The sequence below is a fragment of the Chlorocebus sabaeus genome, chromosome 18 (genome assembly GCF_047675955.1).
Source record: "Chlorocebus sabaeus isolate Y175 chromosome 18, mChlSab1.0.hap1, whole genome shotgun sequence".
In the NCBI taxonomy this organism is placed as follows: domain Eukaryota; kingdom Metazoa; phylum Chordata; class Mammalia; order Primates; family Cercopithecidae; genus Chlorocebus; species Chlorocebus sabaeus.
In genome coordinates, this window is record NC_132921.1 from 17,048,908 (window position 1) to 17,064,635 (window position 15,728).

At 42.3% G+C, this 15,728-nt stretch overlaps 1 protein-coding gene across 1 annotated transcript in view; it reads left to right on the forward strand.

Annotated features, from left to right (window-relative positions):
- Positions 1-15,728, forward strand: part of KDSR (3-ketodihydrosphingosine reductase) — a 38,124-nt gene that overhangs the window by 2,489 nt on the left and 19,907 nt on the right. Inside the window, exons 2-6 of the mRNA XM_008013865.3 lie at positions 1,216-1,305; positions 4,272-4,328; positions 8,678-8,743; positions 8,942-9,037; positions 15,055-15,246. Coding sequence (XP_008012056.1) covers positions 1,216-1,305; positions 4,272-4,328; positions 8,678-8,743; positions 8,942-9,037; positions 15,055-15,246 — 501 coding nt within the window. The remainder of the gene's footprint in view (positions 1-1,215; positions 1,306-4,271; positions 4,329-8,677; positions 8,744-8,941; positions 9,038-15,054; positions 15,247-15,728) is intronic.

The following is a 15,728-nucleotide window of genomic DNA, read 5'->3' on the forward strand; positions in this document are numbered from 1 at the left end:
GCTCACTCCTATAATCCCAGCACTTTGGGAGGTCAAGGAGAGTGGATAACTTGAGGTCAGGAGTTCGACACCAGCCTGGCCAACATGGTGAAACCCCACCTCTACTAAAAATACAAAAATTAGTTGGGCGTGGTGGTGCACGCCTGTAATCCCCGCTACTTGGGTGTCTGAGGCAGGAGAATCGCTTAAACTCAGGAGGTGGAGGTTGCAGTGAGCAGAGATCGCACCACTGCACTCCAACCTGGGTGACTGAACAAGACTCTCTCGAAAAAAAAAAAAAAAAGAAAGAAAGAAAGATAATGTTGCATTGTTCACTTACTCGGTGAAATATATAATATATATTGAGCCCTCCCCATGCTAAGTGCTAGGAATATAGTGGGGAACAGAAAAAGAATTGGTGTTTTTAATGGAGTTGTAATGGAGTTTATGAGTAGGTGATGGGAGAGATGGTTGTGAATCAGATAATCACACAAATCTAGAGCTGTTTATCATGTACATGTCATAAAGAAGAAACATAGTGCTGAAAAGTGTGTCAGTGTGGGGGCAGGGCAGACAGTGAAGGCTTTCCTGAGGAAGTGATATTTGAGCTGAGATTTGATGGGCGAGTAGGTGTCAGATGAAGTGGGGAGAAGAGCATTCTTTGCAAGGGAAGTAGGATATGCAAAGATACTGTGGTTGGAGGGTGCATGGAATTGAAAGACAACTGGTATAGCTGAACTGTAGACAGGGGTACAGTAGGGCAAGAAGAGCTTTACTTTTCAGAGTTTCCTTGTGATTGTATATTACTTTTATACTAAGCAGTCATTTCAAATATATATGCAAGTGGCCATTCTTTTCATCTGTTGTAGAGCTAATCTTACATAAAGGTGCATTAAGGAAATAAGATTCATTTGGATTTGGAATCAGAGGCAGACTAATATATTATTTATGAGCTACATTTATAGGGCACTTTTCCACCAGTGAATTCAGAAAAATATTATAGGTGTGCAATTTATGGTTCAATAAGAAAACAGTCAAAGCAGCAGGCCTTGCTGATAGTATCTTTCATGCTTACACTTACTCCAGTCATTAAGTTTGGGATGAAGAAGTTACAACAGCTAACCATTTAGTTCTTGTAGATTCATTTTAGGAGCCTGTCATAGTTGTTTTTTATAAAAAAACTTCCTACAGAGGGGAGATTTCAAGTGCTAAGAATATTTTATGATTTTGTTTTAGGTTACAGGAGGTTCCAGTGGCATCGGGAAGTGCATTGCCATTGAGTGCTATAAACAAGGAGCCTTTATAACTCTGGTTGCACGAAATGAGGTGAGGCTTCTAGGTTCATTATTACTGACTGACTTCTTCAACTTGAAATTAGTCAAAGAGGCTGTGCTAAACGTCTTAGCATTCACCTAGAAAGCGCTTCTTCCTTGGTGTGAGATGTGTTTCTTGAACTACTGATTCTCTCTTGTATTTAGGCCAAACACTTCTCTATTGAAATCAGGTCGGCCCCACAAGTATTTATTTAGTACCATTGGCATATTAGGCGACAACGTCATAGATAGTGCAGATCCTGAGGTGGGAGAGGCCAAGGTCTAGTTTAAGGAGCACACCTGGCCATAGGAAGCCAGGGAGGGCCCTCGGCCAGGCCTAAAGTGCTGGAAGCAGTGATTCTGGAGCTGATACCTGAAGGTGTGTAGGTGTTTCTCTATAATTTTTCCCTATGATTTGCTTAAGACATGATAGATATCTTTAGTGAAATGTAGACACCATAGAGGAACCTTGTCCCTCCCTAGAAGTTTAGCAAAATGTGTTTTTCTGTATCAAGTCAACACAGAATCTGTTTTTATTTTTTGTCAGGGCTTGTTTTTGTCTTGCCAAAGTTGTTTTTAGAGCACAAAGCAGTGACACTGTGTGCACGTGAACTGTCATGACGTCCTCTTGCTCCCCATGTGGGGACTGGAGGAAAGTGACCTCAGAGCTGGCTCGTCCGCTGCTGCAATTCTATGCCTGGCATAGTGCTTGGCACATAGCACGTGCTCAGACATGTTTGTTGAATGAAGAAATGAAGGGAGGAATGATGGAGAGCCTGGGAATGTCAGCATGGCATACTTCTGTGGGGATCTTGGACTCACCCATGTGCAAGGAGGGTGATAGTATGGTAACTGCTCAAGTGGGTGGAGGGCTGGACAGGACCCAGTAAGAATGGCAGGCCAGGAAGGGCCTTGGGGGAAAATTTAAATAATGTCTCAGACTTAGGCTTGGACCTCTATTATTTCTTTCTTTCTTTCTTTCTTTTTTTTTTTTTTTTGAGACAGCATGTCACTCAGTTGTCCAGGCTAGAGTGCAGTGGCATGATCTCGGCTCACTGCAACCTCTGCCTCCTAGGTTCAAGTGATTCTCCTGCCTCAGCCTCCTGAGTAGCTTGGATTATAGGTGCGCACCACCACGCCTGGCTAATTTTTATATTTTTAGTAGAGACAGGGTTTCACCATATTGGCCAGACTGGTCTCGAACTCCTGACCTTGTGATCCGCCTGCCTCGGCCTCCCAAAGTGCTGGGATTACAGGTGTGAGCCACCACGCCTGGCCTGGACGTCTGTAATTTCTTTTACAAACCAAGAACGGCAAAATTAGCTACCTTATATTTATAGCTTGACTTTTCTAACAGTGAATTTGCTTTGTCATTGAAGCCACTTTACATAAATGAAAACACAAATTTAATGAAATGGCATTTTGTGAGTTTTAAACACCAGTTTTGATGGAAGTAAATAAAAGTGGAGGCAGAGAAGGCCAGCATTTTAGGCCCTCAGGAGCTCACATGGGGCCTTTGCATTGCTAGAAATGAATGAGCTGAATGAAGAACCTGTGGTGTTGAGTAATCCATTCTTTTTTTTTTTTTTTTTTTTTTTTTTTGAGTCACGGTTTCGCTCTGTAACCCAGGCTGGAGTTCAGTGGCGCGATCTTGGCTCACTGTACCCTCTGCCTCTAGAACACCTGGGATTACAGGTGTGTGTGACCACACGTGGCTAATTTGTGTGTGTGTGTGTGTGTGTTTGTGTGTGTTTGTATTTTTTCTTTTTTTAGTAGAGACGGGGTTTTACCACGTTGGCCAGGCTGGTCTCAAACTCCTTACCTTAAGTGATCCACCTGCCTCGGCCTCCCAAAGTGTTGGGATTACAGGCGTGAGCCACTGCACCTGGCCTCACTCTGTCGCCCAGGCCGGAGTGCAGTAGCACAATCTCGGCTTAATGCAACCTCTGCCTCCCAGGCTCAAGCAATCCTCTCACTTCAGCCTCTTGAGTATCTGGGACCACAGGTGCTCGCCACCACGCTTGGCTAAGTTTTTGTATTTTTGGTAGAGATGGGGCTTCGCTCTGTTGCCTAGGCTGGTCTCAAACTCCTGAGCTCAGGTGATCCACTAACCTTGGCCTCCCAAAGTGCTGGGATTACAGGGGTGAGCCACTATGCCTGGCTAAAAAATTCTTTCTTTTCTAATGTAATTTTTAATTCCAGTCTTTGCAAAGTCAAGCTGTATGTATCTTTAGTCGTAGGACAATATTATTTCATTATAGATATATTCAGGTTTAGAAACCCTGCATTACCTTTTGGAAGATTTCGCTTACACTTTGGTTCCTCTCTATTGCATGATATTATTTAAGTTACTTTTAACAGCAAATTAAGAAACTATAATCTGATACCTGTTTTCTTGGGATTAAGTAAAACAAAAAAAAATTAGGACCTTGGAAGAATTACACAATTACACGGGTAACCTTGCTTAAGACTATTTTATAGTAGCCAGGCCTAGTTTACCCAGTCTATCCAGAAGGTGATTCTTGCTATGTTTGGTTTTATAATAGAAGAAAATATTGGACAAAAAGCACTGTTGACAGGGAGTCACACATACCCTCGACTTTGGGGAGCACTGCATATTAATAGAGTTGTTCTTTTCTTATATCACAACTAAATAATAAGACATTTGTTAGAACTGTAGAGTTGGCCTCAGCAATGAGTACTGTTAACTGGGGTTTTGAGGTTTGTCGGTTTTTCTATTATCATTCTCTGTAATTAATTTTCAAACTTATTATCACTTATTTGTAGCTTAGCATACTTCACATCTTCTTTCTTCTGTAGGCTGTGGCCCAGTCTGTCTATGCAATGTAGATACTGTTTTGTGTGTTTTCTGGAATTTCATACATACACATAGAAATAATTGCTCGTTTTCTTTCCTTGACAATAAACAGACATGCATATAGACAATCGCCAGGACTAACTGTTCTGTATTGCTTTCAGGATAAGCTGCTGCAGGCAAAGAAAGAAATTGAAATGCACTCTATTAATGATAAACAGGTAAATCTCTGTCTTCAGAATGCCTTTTCTGTATAACTCAGCACAGTTGTATAAAGGAAAAAACAGGGTTACTTCAACTGTGAATAGCTAATTGAAAGCATATATGATTTTCCCAATTAAAAACATGTTGTACTGTTTTTTAAAAGGTGGAATTGTTTGAATTGTCTAGTAACTCAGAATATCTCACACACACACAAAATGAATAGACTCCCTCACACATTCATATCTACAAATGGTCAAATAACAGAATGTTTTACTGGCAAATAATTTCATTTAAATTATTTATTTAAATGAACTTTAGACAAATGCTTAAGAAGAAGGGAATATTTAAAATTTATTTGGTTATGGAATTTTTGATGAATACAATGATGTTTATATTTCAGTATAAAACGTAATAACAAAATTAATAATCACGCACCCATCACCCAGCCTAAGAAGTAGAAATGATCAGGGTCTCTGAAGCCACCTCTGTGCCCCACAGCAGCCTTGTCCCTCTTTTCTCATTCCTGGAGGGACAAACGCCAATGCGATTTTTTGTGTTGATTCTTTCCTTTTTTTTTTTTTTTTTTTTGAGACAGTGTCTCACTGTCATCCAGGCTGGAGTGCAGGTGTGCGATCTCAGCTCACTGCAGCCTCCACCTCCTGGACTCAAGCAATCCTCCCACTTCAGCCTCCCTAGTAGCTGGGATTATAGGCATGTGCCATCATGCATGGCTAATTTTTGTATTTTTGGTAGAGATGGGGTTTTCGCCACGTTGCCCAGGCTGGTCTTTAACTCCTGGGCTCAAGCGATCTGCCTACCTCTGCCTCCCAAAATGCTGGGATTATAGGAGTGAGCCACTGTGCCCTGCCTCTTTTCCTGTTTAATTTTACCATATATGTACATGACTCTACATAATAATATATTCTTTAGTTCTTTTTTTTTTTTTTTTTTCCTGAGACGGAGTCTCTCTCTGTCACCCAGGCTGGAGTGCAGTGGTGCCATCTTGGCTCACTGCAACCTCCACCTCTTGGGTTCAAGAGATTCTCCTGCTTTAGCCTCCCGAGTAGCTGGGATTACAGGTGCATGTCACCACGCCTGGCTAATTTTTTTTTGTATTTTTACTAGAGATGGGGTTTTACCATGTTTGTCAGGCTGGTGTTGAACTCCCGACCTCAGGTGATCTGCCTTCCCTGACCTCCCAAAGTGCTGAGATTATAGGTGTGAGCCACCATGCCTGGCCAATATATTTAGTTCTACTTCTTTTATTATATCATTCTTATTTTTTAGCAGCTTTATGAGATACAATTTACATACCATACAGTTGACCCATTTAAAGTATATGATTCAATGATTTTTAATATATTCACAGAGTTGTGCAGCTATCACCAGAATTAATTTTAGAACGTTTTCCTCATCCCATGAAGAATCTCCATCTGTATTAGCAGTCACTTGCCATTTCCTCCCAGCCTCTTCTCAGCTAGGCAGTCACTCATCTACTTTCTTTCTCTATAAATTTGTATAACTTCATTCTTTATGCTGCTTATGCAACTTGATTTCTTCACTCAATATTATTTATTTATTTTGAAATGGAGTCTTGCTCTGTTGCCCAGGCTGGAGTGCAGTGGTGTGATCGCAGCTCACTGCAACCTCTGCCTCCCGGGTTCAAGCCTTAGCTTCCTGAGTAGCGGGGATTACAGGTGTGCACCACTACGCCTGGCTAATTTTTGTATTTTTAGTAGAGACAGGGTTTTACCATGTTGGTCAGGCTGTTCTCGAACTCCCAACCTGGTGATCCACCCGCCTCAGCCTCTGAAAGTGCTGGGCTTACAGGCGTGAGCCACCACACCCGGACCACTCAATACTATTTTTAAGGCCAGTCGCAGTGGCTCATGCCTGTAATCTCAACATTTTGGGAGGCCGAGATGGGCGGATCACTTGAGGTTAGGTCTTTGAGATCAGCCTGGACAACGTGGTGAAACCGTGTCTCTACTAAAAATATAAAAAATTAGCTGCGCCTGTAATCCCAGCTACTCAGGAGGGAGGCTGAGGCAGGAGAATCGCTTAAATCTGGGAGGCAAAGTTTGAGGTGAGCAGAGATCGCGGCACTCTACTCCAACCTGGGTGACAGAAGGAGACTGCATCTCAAAAAAAAAAAAATATATATATATGTATATAATTTGAAAAATTCATTTATGTTGCTGTATAAAGTTGGAGTTCGTTTTTTTTTTTACTACTATATAGTATTCCATTGTATGTATAGACCACATTTTGTTCATCAGTTCAGCAGCTGGTGGATATTTAGGTTGTTCCCAGTATTTTTGTTAGTTTGTTTTGTTTTTTACTATTAGAAAAGCTTTCACTCGCGGTGAGACCCCGTCTCTACCAAAAAAACACAAAAAACTAGCCGGGCGAGGTGGTGGGCGCCTGTAGTCCCCGCTACTCGGGAGGCTGAGGCAGGAGAATGGCGTAAACCCGGCAGGCGGAGCTTGCAGTGAGCTGAGATCCGGCCACTGCACTCCAGCCTGGGCGACAGAGCGAGACTCCGTCTCAAAAAAAAAAAAAAGAAAAGCTTTCACTATTCTCTTTGTGCACATGTGCAAGAATGGTACATACCCAGAAAAGGAATTGCAGAGCTGTAGTGTGTGCAGTTGTTCAACCTCACCAAAGTGGTTAAGCTCCCACAAGTAGGACTGTGGTTCCTATTATAGCACATCCCTGCCAATACTTGGTATTGACAGACTTTTTGCCTTTCTGATGAGTTTTAAATAGTATTTCACTGTGGTATTCATTGACTTTTTCCCCTCCAGAGTGTTAGAGATCTTTCCACGTGCATTAAGTAAATTTGCCTTAAATTGCTCCTGCCTAGGATTGAAGTACACCAGAGCTTGTTCCATCAGTTCCCTCCTATTGAGCTGTTTCCATTCTTTTTATTTTATTTTGTATTTTTATCTTTGCAATTGCAGTCTGTGCTGCAGGTAAAAATCCTTGTGTACATCTTCTGCACACGTGAGTTTTTCCTCTAGGACTGTGGTCTTTACCCTCCTTCTCTGAAGCCCACAAGCATAGGAAAAACAGCAGCTCTGTAAATTGCCCCATTTTTTCCCATATTCCTGTAATATCTGATAGAGGAAGGAGTATTGTGTGAAGCCAGGAGTCAGTGTTCAGGGCCTAGGCCAGTCTCGCCTGCTGCCAGCACTGTCTCTGCTCTGGGCTTCCTCATCATGCCACCTTCTACCTCTTCATCTGCCAAAGGGCTTTAGGTCAGGTGGGAAACTTATCTTTCACATCAAGGAAGGGAGATGGAGATAAGGCTGGGGCAGGCGAGAATGAGCTTCATCCTTCTTCTGCCCTGCCAGGCTTCCAGGAACCTTTTTGTGTGTGTGTGTATGTGACTTGTTAACATTTTTTTGTTTTGAGATTTCACGTGTCTGTGGCATAGATTTTATTTATAGTAACTGGTCTAATACTGTATGAAAAGGCATGTTTTAAAATTAATCATATGATTACTACTGCCCTTTTTTTTTTTTTTTCTTTGAGACACAGTCTCACTCTGTCACCCAAGCTGGTGTGCAGTGGTGCGATCTCGGCTGACTGCAGCCTCTATCTTCCGGGTTCAAGCAATTCTCCTGCCTCAGTCTCCCCAGTAGCTGGGATTACAGGTGCCCGCCACCACGCCAGGCTAATTTTTTGTATTCTTAGTAGAGGTGGGGTTTCACCATGTTGGCCAGGCTGGTCTCGAACTCCTGACCTCAAATGATCTACCTGCCTCGGCCTCCCAGAGTGCTGGGATTACAGGTGTAAGCCACCGTGCCTAGCCAATTACTACTACCTTTAAAACAATGTTTTCTATCTGAGGATGTTGGGATAAAATCCACTCTAGGTATACATTACAACCAAGGGCAATCCCTCTAGACTAGAATGTGCAGGTTATATTTGCAGGGAGGGCTGTTTCCTTTTCTTAGGAATTTTGATCATTTGGACAGGATTCCTCTTTGAAGGAATCAGCACTGAGGCCCTGATATGGAATATTTCCATCACTCCCCAGGGTCGGCCTGTGCCCTTTCACAGTTCCTTCCATCCCTCATGCCTGGCTGTGGGCAACCCCTGATCTGCCTTCTGTCACTATAGATTAGTGGCGTTTCAAGAGGAGCATTTATATATTTTTAAAAAGATTCTTCAGAGTTTTAACTCCAAAAATTGCCAAGAAAATTAGATCCTACGAATTGCATCATCAGCAAACACTGAAATCTGTTCATTCAATATTGGCTTCCTTCTGTATTCAATGAATTATCTTTTCTTTAAAAATATCTTTAAAAAATAGTTTGGTACCTGCAAAACTTTGATCACTTTTTCTCTCTTTTAACAGGTGGTGCTTTGCATATCGGTTGACGTATCTCAAGACTATAACCAAGTAGAGAATGTCATAAAACAAGTAAGAGGTTGGGCTAATTGGAATTCACCGATGTGCTTGACTTTTGATTTGTTCTTGCCATTTTGCTATGTGGCTTGGAATGGGCACAACTTCTCTATAGGTTTAATAGTTTTGTAAATTTTATTTATCAGCATGGATTTGCTGCTGAGTGGTTTTTCTTCTCTGTTTCTTAATGCCTGCTCTGCTACATTTTTCTAGGCACAGGAGAAACTGGGTCCAGTGGACATGCTTGTAAATTGTGCAGGAATGGCGATGTCAGGAAAATTTGAAGATCTTGAAGTTAGTACCTTTGAAGTAAGTAAAAATGTTTACTCACTGGAGTAGCACATACACTAAAAGCAGAGCAAGCCACGGGTAAAAGCTTTAAGAATCAATTAGATGAATGCATTCAGATGTCCATGGAAGCTTTAGAAGACTCTGGAGGAAGGCTGAACAAGGTGAAGCTGAACAAGGTTTTCGTTCCAGTATCATGACCATTGAACCTTAAGAGTTTAGACATTTTATAGCTGAGAAAACCAGCAAAAATGGGAATGGAACTTCTGATCTGACACAGATTACTGTAGCAATTCACTGAGGTCATATTTTCAAGAGAGTACTTTGTAACCTAAGAGATGCTGGATCATGTCAGACATCAGTATTATTAACAAGGAGAAACCAAAAAAGTTGAAGAACAGACTCACTAGAGTTCTCAAATCAATATAAAAAGATACTGCATCTTATTGATGTTTATTTTTTTATTTATTTATTTTTTTTTTGAGACGGAGTCTCGCTCTGTCGCCCAGGCTGGACTGCAGTGGCTGGATCACAGCTCACTGCAAGCTCCACCTCCCGGGTTTACGCCATTCTCCTGTCTCAGCTTCCCAAGTAGCTGGGACTACAGGCGCCCGCCACCTCGCCCAGCTAGTTTTTTGTATTTTTTAGTAGAGACGGGGTTTCACCAGGTTAGCCAGGATGGTCTCGATCTCCTGACCTCGTGATCCGCCCGTCTCGGCCTCCCAAAGTGCTGGGATTACAGGCTTGAGCCACCGCGCCCCGCCTGATGTTTATATTTTTAATCAGGTTTACCAAGGAACTTCTCTTGGTTATTTATTTCAGCACCAAAGAAATGAACATTAGATTTGAAATTGTTTTTTTTTTTTTCTTTTTTCAAGATGGAGTCTTGCTCTGTTGCCCAGGCTGGAGTGCAGTGGCATGATCTCTGCTTACTGCAATCTCCACCTCTCAAGTTCAAGTGATTCTCCTGCCTCAGCCTCCCTAGTAGCTGGGATTACAGGCACATGTCAGCACACCCAGCTAATTTTTTTTATTTTAGTAGAGATGGTTTTGGCCATGTTGGCCCAGCTGGTGTCAGACTCCTGACCTCAAGTGATTGGCCCACCTCGGCCTCCCAAAGTGCTGGGAGTACAGGCGTGAGCCACCACACCTGGCCTGAAACGTTTTAAAAATGGAAAACGGTTTTTAGTTGCCAGTGCATCAATAATCTTTTTCTTTTCTTTCTTTTTTTTGAGACAGAGTCTTGCTCTGTCACTGAGGCTGGAGTACGGTGGTGTAGTCTTGGCACACTGCAACCTCTGCCTCTCGGGCTCAAGCAATTCTCATGCCTCAGCCTCCTGAGTAGCTGGGACTACAAGCACCCACCACCATGCTCAGCTAATTTTTGTGTTTTTGGTAGAGACAGGGTTTCACCGTGTTGGCCAGGCTGGTCTGGAACTGTTGACCTTGTGATCCACCTGCCTTGGCCTCCCAAACCACTGGGATTACAAGAGTGAGCCCCCACACCCAGCTCAAAATCTGAAACTGTTTGAGTGCCAACATAATGCTCAAAGGAAATGCCTCTTATGGCATTTCGGATTTCAGATTTTCAGATTAGGGGTGCTGAACCAATAAGTACAATACAATATTCCAAAATCCAAAAAAACCCAAATCCAAAACACTTCTTGTTCCAAGCATTTTCGATAAGGGACACTCAACCTGTTGAGTGCACTCACAGTTGGTGCATTTTCTCATGATAGGAAATGATTTTTATTTAAAATGAATTCTATCTCAGTTATATGTTTGCTTTATTATTTTCAGTTTTTAATTTAATTGAAGTTCACTTGCATGTAAAATGCCTGTACACACGCTGGGCGTGGTGGCTCATGCCTGTAATCCCAGCACTTTCCGAGGCCGAGGTGGGTGGATCATTTGAGGTCAGAAGTTTGAGACCAGCCTGGCCAGTATGGTGACACCCTGTCTCTACTAAAAATACAAAAATTAGCTGGACGTGGTGGTGTGCACCTGTAGTCCCAGCTGCTTGGGAGGCTGAGGCAGGAGAATCGCTTGAACCTGGGAGACGGAGGTTGCAGTGATCCGAGATCATGCCCCTGCACTCCAGCCTGGGCAACAGAGCGAGACTTTGTCTCAAAAAATAAATAAATAGATACAATGAAATGCCTGTACACAGTACTTTGGCATGTGTGAGAATTAAGCACGTCCTGTGTGACTCCACTGGGCAAGGACTGTTGGAACTCGCACCTGGTTTCTTCTGGACTTTTCTCCCTATGTCTTTTCCCTTTGCTGATTTGGCTTTGCATCCTTTCCCTGTAATAAGTCTTAGTCCTGAGCAGGACCATCTGCTGAGAACTTACACCTTCTAGTGAATCGTCAGCCTGGGCATGGTCTTGGGGAATCCCAATACTCTTCCCTTAATTTTCCTTTTCATGCTTTTCTTTGTGGTTTCTTGGTGCTATCTCCCCTCTTATCTCCCTGTAGATGTTAAGGAGAATTCTTTTGTCTTTCATTGTCTCTGCTTTGTATGTGTGTTTACTTTCTCTCAGAGGCCAATGGCTCTGTCTTTGGTGTGAGAGAGTTCACTGGGAGTCTGGAGGCCCTTGGCTGTGCTTTCACATTTCAGAATCAGGCACTAACAAGGTGACTGGGACTTCTTTGCTTGTTTGTGGACCTGTTTGACAATGGATCCTTTGGAAGGGTGATTGTGTGGTCATATCTGTGGGCGTAGTTTCAGTGTCATTATCTGTAAATCTTTTCTCTTGGGTTGGTCAGAAGCCCTGAGGAGTGTCTTCCAGCCTCCTGTGACAATAAAGCTGGGGGGAGTGGTGTTGTCTTTGTGTGCACTGTCTAGGCAGACTTTCTCTTAAACCTCTCTCTTTATCCAGACTTACTTTCCCTAGAAACGGAACCTCCAGTCTCCTGCCAGGCTGGAAGAGGGGCACAGATCTGCCCTGCGGAGAGGGGAAAGGCATCTAAGATCTAACTCCTTTTTTATCATTGTCCGACATTCTTTTTTTTAATTGAGGTGAAATTCATATAACATTAAATTAACCGTTTTTAAAGTGAGCCGTGCAGAGGCAGTTAGCACATTTACAATGCGGTGCCACCACCACCTCCGCCTACTTCTGAAACAAACGCATCACCCGCAGGGCAGCCCTCACCTGGTAAGCAGTTGCTCCCCATCCCTGCTCATCCCCACACCCGATCTCTGACAACCACCAAACTGTATTCTGTCTCTGGTTATTTAGTATGATTGGAATCATGATACGTGCCCTTCTATGTGTGGCCTCTTTCTCTTGGCATCATGTTTTTGAGGCTCATCCCACATGTAGCATATATGGGTGTTTCATTCCTTTTTATAGGGCGATAATATTCCGTTGTATGGATTGACCACATTCTGTTTAGCTAGTCATCGTCAATGGCCGTTTGGGCTGTTTCCAGCTGATTGCTTATTAAGTAGACTCTTAGTCCCTACTCCTGTCTCAGCCCCATGCCAGCCCACCTTTCCCTCCACCCCAGAGACTCTTGCGGCTGGACCCTTTTGGGGTTCTGTGGTAGAATCTGGCTTTTTAGTTTCTCCACTCCCCACTTAGGTTTTAGTTTTTTGTGGTCTGCTAAGTTAGTTATCCCTCGTCAGTCTGTTCTTCAGCTTCCAAAAGGTGATTGCTGTTATTTTTATTCCTATTTTCTTTGTTCTTGTGGGCTCTTGCCTTAAAAAAAAAGTCTCTTTACTGAGATTTTAGCGAGGTTTCTAAAGGGAGCTGAGGTAAACACATGTGTTCAGTGTGCTATCTTTTTCCAAATATTCTTTTAGAACCTTTTTTTTTTTTTTTGGAGACAGAGTCTCGCTCTGTCACCCAGGTGGGAGCGCAGTGGCTCAATCGTGGATCACTGCAACCTCCACTTCCCAGGCGCAAGCAATTCTCCTGCCTCAGCCTCCCGAGTAGCTGGGATTACAGGTGCCCACCACCACACCTGGCTAATTTTTTTTTTGTATTTGTAGTAGAGACGGGTTTTCACCAAGTTGGTCAGACTGGTCTTGAACTCCTGACCTCAGGTAATCCACCTACCTCTGCCTCCCAAAGTGCTGGGATTACAGGCATGAGCCACCGTGCCTGGCTTAGAACATTTTTATTATCAAAACAATATCATGTTATTAAAACACATTTTTGGAAAAAAATGAGAATCCCAGCATCCTAACTCAGTCAGTTATGATCTTCTGTATTTCTTTGGTCTTCTCTCTGAGCATGTGTACTTTTACTTAACCTTTGAAGTAATTACAGTTACAGCATGCATACAGTCTGGCTTCTGCTTTTTAAACTTAAATAGCATAGATATTTTTCCTGTCACTTCCAGTGTTTCTGGTCATCATTTAAAAAAATTATCTAGGCCGGGCGCAGTGGCTCACACCTGTAATCCCAACACTTTGGGAGGCTGAGGTGGGCGGATCACCTGAGGTCAGGAGTTCAAGACCAGCCTGCCCAACATGGCAAAACCCTATCTCTACTAAAAATGCAAAAAATTAGCCAGGCTTAGTGGTGGGTGCTTGTAATCCCAACTGCTCTGGAGGCTGAGGCAGGAGAATCGCTTGAACCCGGGAGGCAGAGGTTGCAGTGAGCCAAGATCATACCACTATACTCCAGCCTTGGCAACAAGAGCGAAACTCCATCTCAAACAAAAACAAACAAAATCTAATATTCTCTTGAATTAAAATACTATGATTGTATGTTCATGTTCTGTCCATAATATGAAAAAGAATTATGATTACTCTCAAGTTCCACAACTGAGTTATTTAGTTTTTATTTACATGCTGATCTAATATTTTTACAAATATTTGAATATTTGAAACATTTTAATGCACGGGTTATTAGATTTTCAAGTTAAAATTTAAGGTTTTTAAGAGCTCGGGCTAGGCACAGTGGCTCATGCCTGTAATTCCATCACTTTGGGAGGTCAAGGCAGGAGTATTGCTGGAGCCCAGGAGTTCAAGACCAGCCTAGGTAAAACAAGAGGATCCCGTCATTACAAAAAATACAAAAATTAGCTGGGCGTGGTGGCATGTGCCTGTAGTCCCATGTACTCAAGAGGCTGAGGCAAGAGGATTGCTTGAGCCCAGGAAATTGAGACTGCAGTGAGCCAAGGTTGCACCACTGCACTTCAACCTGGGTGAGCCAGTGAGACCCTGTCTCTGAAAAAAAAAAGATAATAGTAAAAAAGCAATAAATAAATAAAAATTAAAAAACTTACAAGTTAAGGAGAAAATATACCACTAGTACTCTTACCCATCCAAGGTTGCTCCACTGCACTTCAACCTGGGTAGACGAGTGAGACCCTGTCTCTAAAAAAAAAAATGATAATAGTAAAAAAGCAAAAAATAAATAAAAATTAAAAGCTTAAGTTAAGGAGAAAATATACTACTAGTACTCTTACCCATCATAATGGGCGAGCCAGTGGTTCTTGAGACCCAGAGCTGTGTTAGCGCTTACCTTGTGTTTTCTCTTTTAATCCTTAAAAGTCATACCCATATTAACCTTGTTTTTAGCCGAGAAAATGAGTAGAATGTCTGACTTGCTTTTTCATCATCAAATAGGCAATAAGTGGGAGAGCCAAGGCTTGAAACCAAAACTTTTAATCACCCTCCTACTCTGTTTGTGCTTTTCTTACTGCTTAAAACAATAGGACTACAAATACTTGGAAGTTCTTTCCTAAAAAGATCTGCAGTGTACTTTTTATAAGGAGAAAACTAACTTTGACCAGTTTTCAGGAAAAACGTAACTGCTGTCATGGTCAGAATGCAAGATAGACTGAAACAGGCTTCAAATGGTAGGTCCTGCGCCTTCAGATAATGGTAGGTCTCAAATCACATTTCATTTATAGCAAAACGTCATCAGTCGCTCCTTCAGTAAGCCTGCTGAGCTTCCCAGTCACTGGAGCATGCATTGAAGAACTGAAATCCAGAAAGCAGACTAAATTCTCCATGAGCACAGCCTTGAGGCTTTTGACCTCATGCACTCCTCATGTGGTCTCTTTGTTCCCTGCAGAGGTTAATGAGCATCAATTACCTGGGCAGCGTGTACCCCAGCCGGGCCGTGATCACCACCATGAAGGAGCGCCGGGTGGGCAGGATCGTGTTTGTGTCCTCCCAGGCAGGACAGTTGGGATTATTCGGTTTCACAGCCTACTCTGCATCCAAGTTTGCCATAAGGGGATTGGCAGAAGCTTTGCAGATGGAGGTAAAAGTTGTATTCATTTTTGTATTTATTCCTGTCCGCTCAACAATATACATTCCACTTTAGTTTTGTAGCTTCTTTACATGTGCTGTTGTATTAAATTAGAGATTTTTAGATTTGACATTAGTGAAAGAGAATTGGCTCAACCCTGAATTTTACAGTTAACATTTTTCATTGCATGAAGATTATAGTTACAACAGATGCAAAATGGTAATGGGATTTTTGCTTGTTTAATTTAATACGCAAAATACTAGTAATATCGTCATAGTGTTATTGGTCTAATACTGTGTGAATGTAAGGTTAACCAGATATTTTATTTTATAGAGATTTTTCTTTAACAAAAAGATTGTCCTTATGACTGAATAATACATGAAATTAGTACATGTTTGAGGGAAGAGCTTGAATCAGCTGCTAATTTTTAGCTTTTAGACAAGTCATTTAACTTGCTCTCAGTTTCCTCATCTGTAAAATGGGAGGGTTGGAAT